This window comes from Arachis hypogaea, chromosome 6, assembly GCF_003086295.3.
Source record: "Arachis hypogaea cultivar Tifrunner chromosome 6, arahy.Tifrunner.gnm2.J5K5, whole genome shotgun sequence".
Classification (NCBI taxonomy): domain Eukaryota; kingdom Viridiplantae; phylum Streptophyta; class Magnoliopsida; order Fabales; family Fabaceae; genus Arachis; species Arachis hypogaea.
In genome coordinates, this window is record NC_092041.1 from 103,658,669 (window position 1) to 103,670,634 (window position 11,966).

At 35.5% G+C, this 11,966-nt stretch overlaps 1 protein-coding gene across 1 annotated transcript; it reads left to right on the forward strand.

The window, feature by feature from the left end:
• The first annotated feature begins 4,686 nt into the window (after positions 1–4,686).
• On the forward strand, positions 4,687–6,356 carry LOC112697246 (F-box protein CPR1-like). The gene has a single exon (XM_025750347.3). The coding sequence runs from the start codon at positions 4,755–4,757 to the stop codon at positions 6,072–6,074; it is 1,320 nt and encodes a 439-aa protein (XP_025606132.1). The 5' UTR covers positions 4,687–4,754; the 3' UTR covers positions 6,075–6,356.
• Positions 6,357–11,966: the final 5,610 nt, after the last annotated feature.

Consider the following 11,966-nt stretch of genomic DNA (forward strand, 5'->3'; position numbering starts at 1 on the left):
AACTCCACCGTTGAAAATACATAAGAACAAGGTCTAGGCATGGCCGAATGGCCAGCCTCCCAATGATCTAAGATAGCATCAAAAACAAAGATCACTACCCAGATATCTCAATACAATAGTAAAAGGTCCTACTTATAGAAAACTAGTAGCCTAGGGTGTACAGAGATGAGTAAAAGACATAAAAATCCACTTCCGGGCCCACTTGGTGTGTGCTTGGGCTGAGCAATGAAGCAATTTCGTGTAGAGACTCTTCTTGGAGTTAAACGCCAGCTTTTATGCCAGTTTGGGCGTTTAACTCCCATTTTGGTGCCAGTTCCGGCGTTTAACGCTGGGATTTCTGAGGGTGACTTTGTACGCCGGTTTGGGCCATCAAATCTTGGGCAAAGTATGGACTATCATATATTGATGGAAAGCCCAGGATGTCTAATTTCCAACACCCTTGAGAGCGCGCCAATTGGGCTTCTGTAGCTCCAGAAAATCCGCTTCGAGTGCAGGGAGGTCAGAATCCAACAGCATCTGCAGTCCTTTTTAGTCTCTGAATCAGATTTTTGCTCAGGTCCCTCAATTTCAGCCAGAAAATACCTGAAATCACAGAAAAACACACAAACTCATAGTAAAGTCCAGAAAAGTGAATTTTAACTAAAAACTAATAAAAATATACTAAAAACTAACTAGATCATACTAAAAACAATGCCAAAAAGCGTACAAATTATCCGCTCATCATTTAGATGTCTCAATGGTTTTGATTTTTCTTTTCTGAGTTCTTTTAGGCGAAGCCTCAATTCCTTGGAGGTTTTTTTTATTGAAGACTCTTTAATTTCATCCAAGGAGCAATTATATCAAGAATAATAACTGTTTCACCATTCGATGAAAGACTTAGTAACAAACGCACTACGATTGTAAGGTAAATGAGAATAATGGCTTTGATGTGCATCATTGACATCAAGACATCTTCGGATATCTTTTTTTGATTTGAAATCGACGTGACAAAGGGATTTGTTTTTTCAAGGAACAGGAGTTGGAAGAGTTTGGGAAAAACCCATTTGTCTCGCAACATAATGAAGAGCAAGGAGGGTCATTTAAAATTTTTCTTTTTTATATTGAGGTATTCTTATTGGAAACATTTGAACGGCAAGGAAATTGGCCCAAGTTGCATTAGCCAAGTCATTGTCATCATCATCATTAATGGGGAAAAGGAGGCATTCGAACTAAGCCGGTCCACAATTTCGACATAAGAAAGGAGTAAACATCAGTTCTTCATTTTGAAAGCTTTTGCATGAATGAAGTAATGAGAATATAACCCAGAAAAGGTCTTCAATCGAAGTGGCATCCTCAAATTTCGGCTGGAAGGGAACTAATCGAAGCCTTCGATATGTTGTTTTTCCGAAATGGTGCCCCCGCCTTATTTCATATACTTTTCGAAGACGGCATTTAGCCAGATTTGCAAAAGCCAAAGGGGTCCTTCCACACTGATCGAAGATCTTTTTCAAAGACAATCAACTAAGTGCCCCAGTTCATCGTATAATTTTTCTAAGATTAGCTTGGCCAAGTTAAACTTGTCACCTTCATGGAGTAAGGCGGCCAGTGGGAGGAATAACTTTTGCATTTAAATGCTCCTTGAGAAAAAGACGATGGCATTCAACCAATAATATAAAAAAATCACACTTTCTTCATCAGTCATAGGATCATCTCCATGGCCCATATGGTAATTAATAAAATCACTATAAGAATTTTTTTGGATTATCTTATAGGATTTAGTTGGTCTTGAGTCAAATGTTGTGTCGGGGTAGTTTGTCAGGAGCCCAGTGATGGCAGCAACATCAAAAAGTGTGGGCCCACTATTCTGCAAGAAAGGTGAAAATTGTTAGTAGTCTTATTCCAAAAATACAGTGCAGCTCCAATCATCTAGTGATGAGTGGTTGGTGTGAAGTGAGAGAGACGAAGAAGGTCATGAATGCCCTGTGCTCTCCAAATATCGCCTTTTGCTGATTCAAGACGTTGATTCCAGGCAAGAAAATCAGCATTTCGGGAGGTAATTTTTGGATTGTTTCTGAAGGATTTTTTGTGGTCGATGAAAAGGGCAATAAAAAGATCTTACTTGATAAGCAAATCCTCTCCTTTGGCGCTTGGGAAGAAATGAGCATTCTTTTTGGTTTGTTCTAAGGTTTGTAAAGGACCGACAGTGAAGGAGATGAGAAGCCTTTTTTTAGTGAGCAAATTCTTAAGATTTTCAATGATAACATCATTAAATCAATTCAATACCTTCAAATCAGATTGCTCAAAGGCTTCGATTGCAATGTGTTTGCCTATGTCTTGGGTAGATAAAGCTCTTGAAACAGAAGGGGAAGCCGTTGATGAGTATGTAAAGAAATTCCTAATGATTGATTTGGTTATGGAGGGGAGAGTTTGCACAAGAAAATTCGGAAAGGATTAGTAACAAGTTTTGAGAAGAAAGGTGAAAGTTGGGAGACAGAAGGTTAACGTGTGTAACGGTGAGAAATTTCTCAAGTGAAAATAAAAGAGGTAAATAATGCTACTGTTTTATATTTCATTTTTTTAAAATTTGAAATTGAAAACTTCCTTGAGATGGCGAAGTGGAAGAGAGAGAAATGGTTAGCAATGGGAAACGTGCTATAGTGGGCACAAATAAATGAAAGATTAATAATTTCAAATCAAATTTATTGATTATAGTTGCGGAGTCAAATGAAATAGGATTAAGTGTTTCATTCTTAAATGATATCGAAAAATACGTTAATCCTAAAGGGGCAATTTGTTGATCGAAAATATTTGATTTTGAAACACACCATAGTTGAAGTACAATGAATTTCTCTTTCGAGGGATGGAGTTTGTATTGAGAATGGTTCATCAGCGAAAGAAAAACAAAAGCTAGTCGATGTACTTAATAGAGGAATAAAGATTTTTGAAGTTGATTTTTTGTAGTTATCTACGTTGTACAAAAAGAGCGGAACAGTTGCTTGAAAGTTAACACATGTGAAAGTTACTCTTGAATCTGATTGGTCAAGGACTTCAATAAATTGATGAAAGATCGATGAAGAATTGGTTGGAACTTTGTTTAAGAAAAACACTCAAGCACACTCATATTCCAACGATTTTTTGAGTTTACGTTCGATTCATTTTTCTGTAGGGTTCCTTCCATGTCTTTCCTTTTTATTTACATTTTTTGTATTCTTTATTTTCTTTACAATTTTATCTTTCAAACACTTTTACTTTTTTCTTTTTCTTAAAGATTTTGCATTTTGTATTTGATTTCAAAGTTCTTTGATCTTAATTATTGAAAGCATTTTATTGCTTTATTCCATTTTAATGCAATTCATTTTAAATTCACAGAAAAATAAATTTTACTCGCAGACTACTAAATATTAAACCACTTTTAATATGCTAAAAATCGATAAAACAATTTCATAATCACAATTTTACCCATAGATAAAACTAGGACAATAACTTATTCTATAATCATGGTTTTATACAATGACATGAGCTTATTCTAATCGAGCCATGTAGATTTTTTCATGTGTGAACCTAAACACAAGCCTGGAAGCAAATACGAAAGCATGCACTCGATCAACTGCAGCCATATAATAGGGCATATTTAATTTGACTTTTGCTGTAACTACCTTTTATGGTCTTTTAATATATCTATATTTATGTACATCAGCACAGAAGAAAAAAAAATTATGATTATTTGACCATGGTTTGCGATATGACTATATTATGACATTAACAAGGAAACATTATATTAAGACTCAAATCAAATCATCCCACATATTTAACTTCTCTTCAGACTCATTTATTGTTTATATGTATTTTAAATAACCTGTATTAAGTAAGTCTAAGTCAATCACTCATCCTAGTATTCTAAGGATTTTTTTAAATAAATAATTTAATTATTTTAATTATTAAAATAAATAATTTATAATCTATTTACTAATTTAAATTATATTTATTTATCTTGTTTACACTATAAACAAAATAATTTTAAATGTATCTCGTTTATGTATAAATGAGATATATATATTTATAAATAATTAAATATAATTTTTGAAATAATAAAAACATTAATAATTTAAGTTGGACCAAACTCTTAAAAATAAAACATTTCAGATAATAGAAAAGACGGATGATTTAAATAATAGAAAAAATAAACCGTCTACTATTAACAGGATTATTTTTTTTTTCTCACTATCCACTATTAATCGGAGGTCAAGCGATATGTTAACAGTGGATAGTTAAAAAAAAAAGTAACGGTGTTAATAGTAAACAATCCATCTTTTCTATTATTTGAAATAGATTGTTTATCTTTCTATTATTTAAAATCGTCTATCTTTCTTATTATTTAAAACGTTTTATTTTTAAAAATTTTGGCCCAATTTAAATTATTAATATTTTTTATTATTTTTAAAAATTATATTTAATTATTTATAAATACATATATTTTATTTATAGTATAAATGAAATAAATAAATTAAATTGATAAATACGCTACAAATTATTTATTTTGGTAATTAAAATAATTAAATTATTTAAAAAAAAAATCCGGTACTCGGATGGCTTACCTGCATCATAGGACGACCAAGTCACTACTCGGTGTTTGGTACAGTACAGTAACAAAGTAATCCCTAATCATGTGCAATATATAACAAACAAAATCTTTGTATAAGTGTATCACCGTCAACACTTATTACTATTAACCATTATACTAACAAAATCTTAGGATCATCACCATCACCATAACCATGCTCTTCCTATACTTTCTTGTCTTCCTTTTGTTTTTCGTGGTAATACTCTTGCCAAGGAAGAGTAACGAAATTCTTAGTTCAAAATTAGCTCTATCCAGAACCAAAAGCCGAACCAAAGAGAAGGTTAGCATAGAGCATTTGCCAGAGGAATTGTTATCCAACATCCTCTCAAGGTTACCATCGAAAGAGTTGCAGAAATGTAAGTTTGTTTGCAAGTCATGGTTCCATCTCATAAAGGATCCTCATTTTGTTACCAAGTACTATGTTGTCTACAACAACCACATAGTAACAAATCATGATCTCTTTGTCATTGGCAGACCCTTTCCTTCTAGCAAGAAAACATTCATTTCTTTGCTTTCTTGTAATAGTAATGATAATATTACCAACAAAAACAAAGAACATGTTCCCTCTAAGGTTCTAAACCCTCCTTGTGAATACAATTCTGATCACGAATATTGGACCGAAATCATGGGTCCTTGCAATGGCATATATTTCCTAGAAGGCAAACCAAATTTGATGATGAACCCTTCTTTGGGACAGTTCAAGGCTTTGCCAGAATCCCATTTCGCAACACCCTTTGGTGGAAATTCTTTAATGGATTACACCGGATTCGGCTTTGATCCAAAAACCAACGACTATAAAGTTGTTGTGATCAAGGATCTTTGGATTAGGGCAAGAGGTGAAGAACATCTTGGGTGGTGGAGAACAGAGTTATACAGCCTTAACTCTAACTCATGGAGAAGGCTTGATGCTGTTCTTCCACTTCCCATTGAAATTTGGAGCTCTTCTCGTGTCTACACTTTGGTGAACAATTGTTGTCACTGGTTGGGTTACGTTGAAGATGAGTTTGGTAAAAGAAAAGATGTGGTTCTAGCATTTGACATGGTTAATGAAACCTTCAGAAAGATTCATGTACCGAGAGTACGAGATTGTTGGGAAGAATCCTCGGCCACGCTTGTCCCACGTGACGAGTCGGCTCGAATTGGCATGGTTGTTCACTCAGTGAAACGCTATGATGTGTGGGTGATGAAAGATTATTGGAACCAAGAGTCTTGGGTTAAGGTATACAGTGTTGGACCCGTGGAAGTGATTTCAACGCTTGTGGGGATTTGTGGGAGAGACCAATTTCTTTGGAAAAACAACAATGAAGAGTTGGTGATGTATGAAGCTGAATCAGGGAAAGTAAAATGTCTCCAAGTTTTTGGTAAGAATGATTCACTAAGAGCTGCTAGATATATGGAAAGCATTCTTTCACTTCACAGGGGAAACGAGTTTAGTGGACAGTGTGTTTCAATTGATTGGGTCCATGATCGTTGAGGTACTAGCTATTCAAGTCGAATATAATGCCAATAGGCCGTAGTGAAAAACTCGAAAATAATGATCCCATTTTCATGCTTTCTTTTGGAAAATAAAAGGTTTAGGGTTGATTGTTGAGAATTAATGAATTGAAGGTGGGATAGGATAGATTATGGGTTATGACTTAGGAGGGGTAATTTATAAGTTTTAAATATTTTTTATACTTTTGATAGTTTTGTCAATTGTCACGATCCCAAATGAATTATGACTGATGTTTATAAAATTATTTATTCTCCTACCAAACCTAACAAAATTGATTCTAATTTAAATATGAAAATTACAAATACTTTTAACAAGTAATTTGGTATATTGCATATAAGTAATTTTTTTATAAAAAATATTTTTATTTATAAAATAGAAACTATAAGATATTTTAACAAGTTATTATTTTTTTTAAAGGTAATGTGATATTTATTTATTAAAATAAAATAAATAAAAGATGTGGGTCCACCTTGGACAACCATACAGCAATGTAATAAAGGAAATTCCAAGCAATTAGCATTTCTTTAACTAAAGCATGACTAAACACACAACTAAACGCATATTAGTTCTCATTTGTCTTCTGCACCTCCTCCATGAATTCATGCGCTGAAGTGATCGAATCTGGCAAAGTACTTTTATTTTCAAAAGACAAAAAGGTTCTTTATGATCCAAATTTTTCATAGAATAACTGCTGCTAGTGCTGAGTTCTTCCTCTAATGGTGTCTTCGTCTTGCTCTTTTCATGAGCTGGTTCCATCGCTCCCAAAATTCTCCTGAACTGTTTTGCATCAGGTAAGCTCCTAAATCTGACTTCTGCCAAACTTCTTGTGACCTTGGGCAATCAATTAAGTAGTGATTTACATTTTCTCCCAAATTGTTGCATCTAGGGCAGATTTCTGGGACTGTTGGTATCCTTTTGTGAAGTCAAGTACGAACTGGGATGCCGTCATGAAGGGCTTTCCATAGAAATACATTAATCTTCGGCGGACATTGAAGTTCCCACAACGAATTCCAGAGTCTCTTTTCCCTGCACAAATCGGGTAGTTGGATGATTGGAGAATGCACCATTTGAAAAGTTGTATTATATCCGGAAGCCACCGTGAACCTGCCGTCCCTCTCATTTCCCTAGGTAATCCGATCTTCTCCAACTTCCATAATAGTAGTTTGTAAGATTTCTGATGTAATTTCTGGATTGAAATTATTTCTAATTATGTCCTCTTTCTACTGTCTATTATGAATGAGTTGATTAACCCAAATCAAATTTGGGTCTGTAGCTGTTTGCTGTTGTTCGGATATTGACTTCACATTTTTAAGCCACCAATCTTCCATAATTCTAATCTGACTGCCTCGTCCCACTTGCCAATGAGTACTTTGTTTGATAATTTTCCTTCCTTCTAGTAAGCTTCTCCAGGCCCAAAAAGGATTTTGCCCTGTATCAGCCCGTAGGAAAGAAGAAAATTTAAAATATTTGCTTTTGTAAATTCTGCTGATTAGAGAATTAGGCTTCGTGATGATTCTCCAGCCTTGTTTAGCCAACATGGCTAGATTAAATGCTTTCAGGTCTTTAAAGCCTAATTCTCCATACTTTTTTTCTCTGCAAATTATATCCCACCTGATCCATTGTAATCTTCTTTCCGACCCCCTTTGCCCCACCAGAAATTTATCATCTTTCTCTGAATCTCGTCTAGCAGTGTGTCCGAGAGCTTGAAACAGTTCAAAGTGTAGATCGGAACAGCCGTAGCTACTGCTTTAATTAAAACCTCTCTCCTACTGACTGACAATAATGATCGCTTCCAAGCCTGTAGTTTCTTATCAACTTTCTCCTTTATAAAGTTAAAGGTCTGAGTTTTTAATCTATTAATCACTGTTGGTCCCAAATACTTATTTTGTCTGCCTACGTGTGAAATCTGAAGTAGTTGAGATAAGAATTCTCTGTTAGGACTAGGGGTGTTCTTGCTATAGAAAATAGATGACTTAGAGAAATTAATTGTCTGCCCACTAATATCACCATAGCACTCCAGTATCTCCATCAGCTTGTTGCATTCTACCTCGTTTGCCTTGCAAAAGAGAATGGAATCATCTGCAAAGAATAAGTGGCTGACTATAGGGCATCTACCGTTGAGTCTTAAGCATGAGATTTCTCTCCTCTATTCTCCTCTGTGGAGCAGATGGAAAAGTCCTTCTGTACAAAGTAGAAAAAGGTAGGGGAAAAGGGGATCACCTTATCACAATCCCCTACATGGTTTGAAAAAAACATATGGTTGTCCATCCACAGTAACAGAGTAGGACACTGTGGTAACACACTCTTTAATCTAGTCCACCCATTTATTGCAAAAACCAAGCTTCTTCATAATCTCCCAAACAAAAGACCATTCAACTCTGTCATAAGCCTTACTCATATTGAGTTTTACTGCCATCTCATAGTCTCCATAATTTTTATTTTTCAGAAAATGCATAAATTCATGTGCAATTAGGATGTTATCACTAATCAGACGCCTTTTAATAAAGGCACTTTGATTATTACTAATAATTTTATCCAACATACCCTGCATTCTATGAATAAGAATCTTGGAAATAATCTTGTAGAAGACACTGCTAAGGCTAATCGGACGAACCTGGGTCATGGATTCTGTATTTGGCACCTTTAGGATTAGACATATATGAGCATGATTCATTGTTCACAACATCCTTCCCCCTGCAAAGAAACTCTTTATGGCAGCATTTAGATCCTCTTTAATTATCTCCCAGTAGTGTTGGTAAAATTTAGCATTGAATCCATCATCACATGCGGCGGAGAATGCATTGATAGAAAATGTTGCTTTTTTTATTTCTTCTTCTGTTACTCGTCTAGTAAGTCTTCGATTTGTTTCTTCATTCACCTTAGCCTCCAAGTCCTCTAGTTCACCCGTGGCTGGTCTGGGGTTTGAAGACGTGAACAATTTTTGGAAGTACTCAGTAGCAATTTGAGCTATACCTACCGTGTCTGATCTGAAATTTTCATTACCGTCTTGCAGCATATAAATTTTATTTTTCCGGTTCTGAGTTTGAGCCTTGGCATGAAAAAAATTTGGTATTTTGATCACCCCATTTCAACCATTGAATTCTGAATTTTTCTCTCCAATATCTCTCCTCTTCTAAATAGGCCTTTGATAACTCCTTCTAATTAAAGAATCTTTATTCTGTCTACTTCTGTGCCTTTGAGTTTCTCTTGTTCTATTTTGATTCTTAATTATGAAATTTCCTTTTGAAAGTTGTTTGAACTGGATTTTTGCCATTCCACTAGTCCATGTCTACATTTCTTCAATTTGGAAAAGAACTTGAACATTGGGGAGCCTTCAAATTGTGAGTGCCAAGCTTCTTCCATAATATGCCGAACCTCCTCACTATCACACCACCTTTCTTGGAACCGAAACCTTCTCTTAGTTTTATGTACCTCTCTATCTGCCATTGATAAAATCGGACGGTGGTCAGAATCTGAGTCTTCTAGGTGAAGAATTGCTACTCTCGAATAATCTGTTCGAAATTGGAGAGAAGAAAGGCATCTGTCTATCCTTTCCTGAATAAGATTCTCTTCGTATTGTCGATTACTCCAGGTGAACTTCCTTCCTTCATATCCCAAATCCACTAACTCCCCCATCATTAATAAAATTATTAAACGCCTCAATTGATGCAGCTGATTTCCTGCGCCTCCTTTCCTTTTCATGAGAAGCGGATATGGCATTAAAATCTCCTATCACAAGAAAGTAGGGGCTTGTTGACCTCTTAATATCCAGGATTTGTTGATACTGGGCTGAACGAATGCTCTCGTCACAATATAAATGAACTGCCATTACTTCCCATCCTTTTTTATTGGCAATGTCTATCCAATCAAAGTGGATGAAAAAGTCATCACTGGATCGTACTGAAATTCTACTATCCTCCTTCCAAGCTAGTGCCAAACCTCCAGAACCTCCTCTTGGATCGACACAATAAACCTGCTGATATCCAACTTTGTTGCAGTGGCTATTTACATTCAAGGTAATATTTTTTATTTCACATAAAAATATTACTTTGGGGGAATGGGATCTACAGATCCCTTGTATGTTGTGAACTGTCAGGGGATTCCCCATACCCCGACAGTTCCACATCATCATCTTCATGGATCCTTGGGTGCCAAATGTGGGGTGGCACCCTCTCCATCTTCAGCAATGCTAGCTTCATCCTCTGCTGAGCATATCTTCCTTTTTCTAGCAATCATTCTTTCTCCCTGGGGCCTTCTTTTGCTTCCGATCACCTTCAAGAATTTTTATCGGGCTAGTTGTTTCAGGTTCTATCCCTTCTCCCCATTCGTGGTGCTTCCGAACACAAATCTTTCCCCTTCTCTTCCCATTCCCAAGTCTCCACTTTCTTCTCGGTAGTTTTCCAAAATTTGTTTTTCTTTCGTTGCCTGCATCTCTTGGAATAGTTGGAGTTCTGGTAAGTGTTTATTCTGCAATGTTCGGTCTTTACTCATTACCTCTTCTCCTTTGTTTTCCTTCTGATGTTGCTGTGACTGCATTGACAAACTATCCAAACTCCTGATCAAATTCACTGGAATAGGCTTTGTAATCTTGTTTTGTCTACTCTTCTCATTTATCGACACCTTAGAGTCAAAATTGTCTTCTGTGTGATTCTCTCTTCTACTTGATTGATTTGATTTTAGCCATTCGCCCAATCTTTCTTCTTTAACCTCTCCTTTAAAGAATCATCAAGTTGAAAACTGCACATCCTTGCCTCGTGTCCCACATAGCCACAATAGTTGCAAAAGTTCCCTATCAGTTCATTCTTCAAACCAACTTTCTGCACCTTTTTATTTGGGCCGACTATACGCAGGGATCTTTTAATCGGTCTAGTGATATCTAAACTGACTTGTACCTTAACTATGCTGTGTTCTTTGCCTCGAATTTGGAAGATATCCATATCTAGAACATCCCAAAAAAGAACATCCGAGCTTCGATCCTAAGTCCTTCGTTTTGTAGTGCTCCGGTAGCCCCCAAAATTGAACCCACATCGGGACTTGGGTGAAATCTAGATCTCCAATATGTTCGTCCTCCTTCCACTATTTTAAGTTTAAAATATAATTCTTAAAGAGCCATGGTGCACCCCGTTCGATCCTTATGACATCTTTTTCGTCTTGAAAGAAGAATTGGAACACATTCCCACCATGATCAATTACCTTGAATCCTTCTGGTTGTCGCCAAATTGCTTGCATTGCTGGTTCTATTGTTCCTACTGAAAACTGCTTGTCTGCCCAAAGTCTCCCCACCAAGCTTTTGGAACATCTTTCTACCCCTACTTGAATATCTTTCTTCTCTACGACTATAATTGGGTCTTCATCATCCTGTTTTGTGTGTTGACCTGAATCTGAGAGAGCAGCATTCACTGTCATGATTGTATTCTATGTGACACACTTGATAATTGAACACGTCAAATTGTGAAATTAGGATTACTTCCCAAAAACTCTAACAAGTTATTAAATCATAGTCAATAACATATACTACATTTAATACTTGAAAAATAGCCCAATAACAAACTACATATTAAATTGAAAGGTATCAGAGACCAAATAATAATGAATTATTGAAAGTGGTGAATTATTATAGTGATGTGAGGTGAGTGATTATTTATACCAATAGTGGAGCTTGAAATAAAATTTTGGGGACTACAAATTTATTGTTGAAAATGATTGTTTTATAATAGTTAAGTTATAGTAAAGTATTTTAGTCAATTGAACTATTTTTATTCTTTAAAAAATTATTACTGATTTTTTTATAAAAAATTTGAAAGACTATGGTTTTCATTGTCTCAACTAAGCTCCTCTCCTTATTTATACTTCAGCAATATATAAGTATAT

Bases quoted from the DNA above. Each gene is read 5' to 3' on its own strand.
- LOC112697246 (XM_025750347.3), top strand. From the start codon at position 4,755: ATGCTCTTCCTATACTTTCTTGTCTTCCTTTTGTTTTTCGTGGTAATA.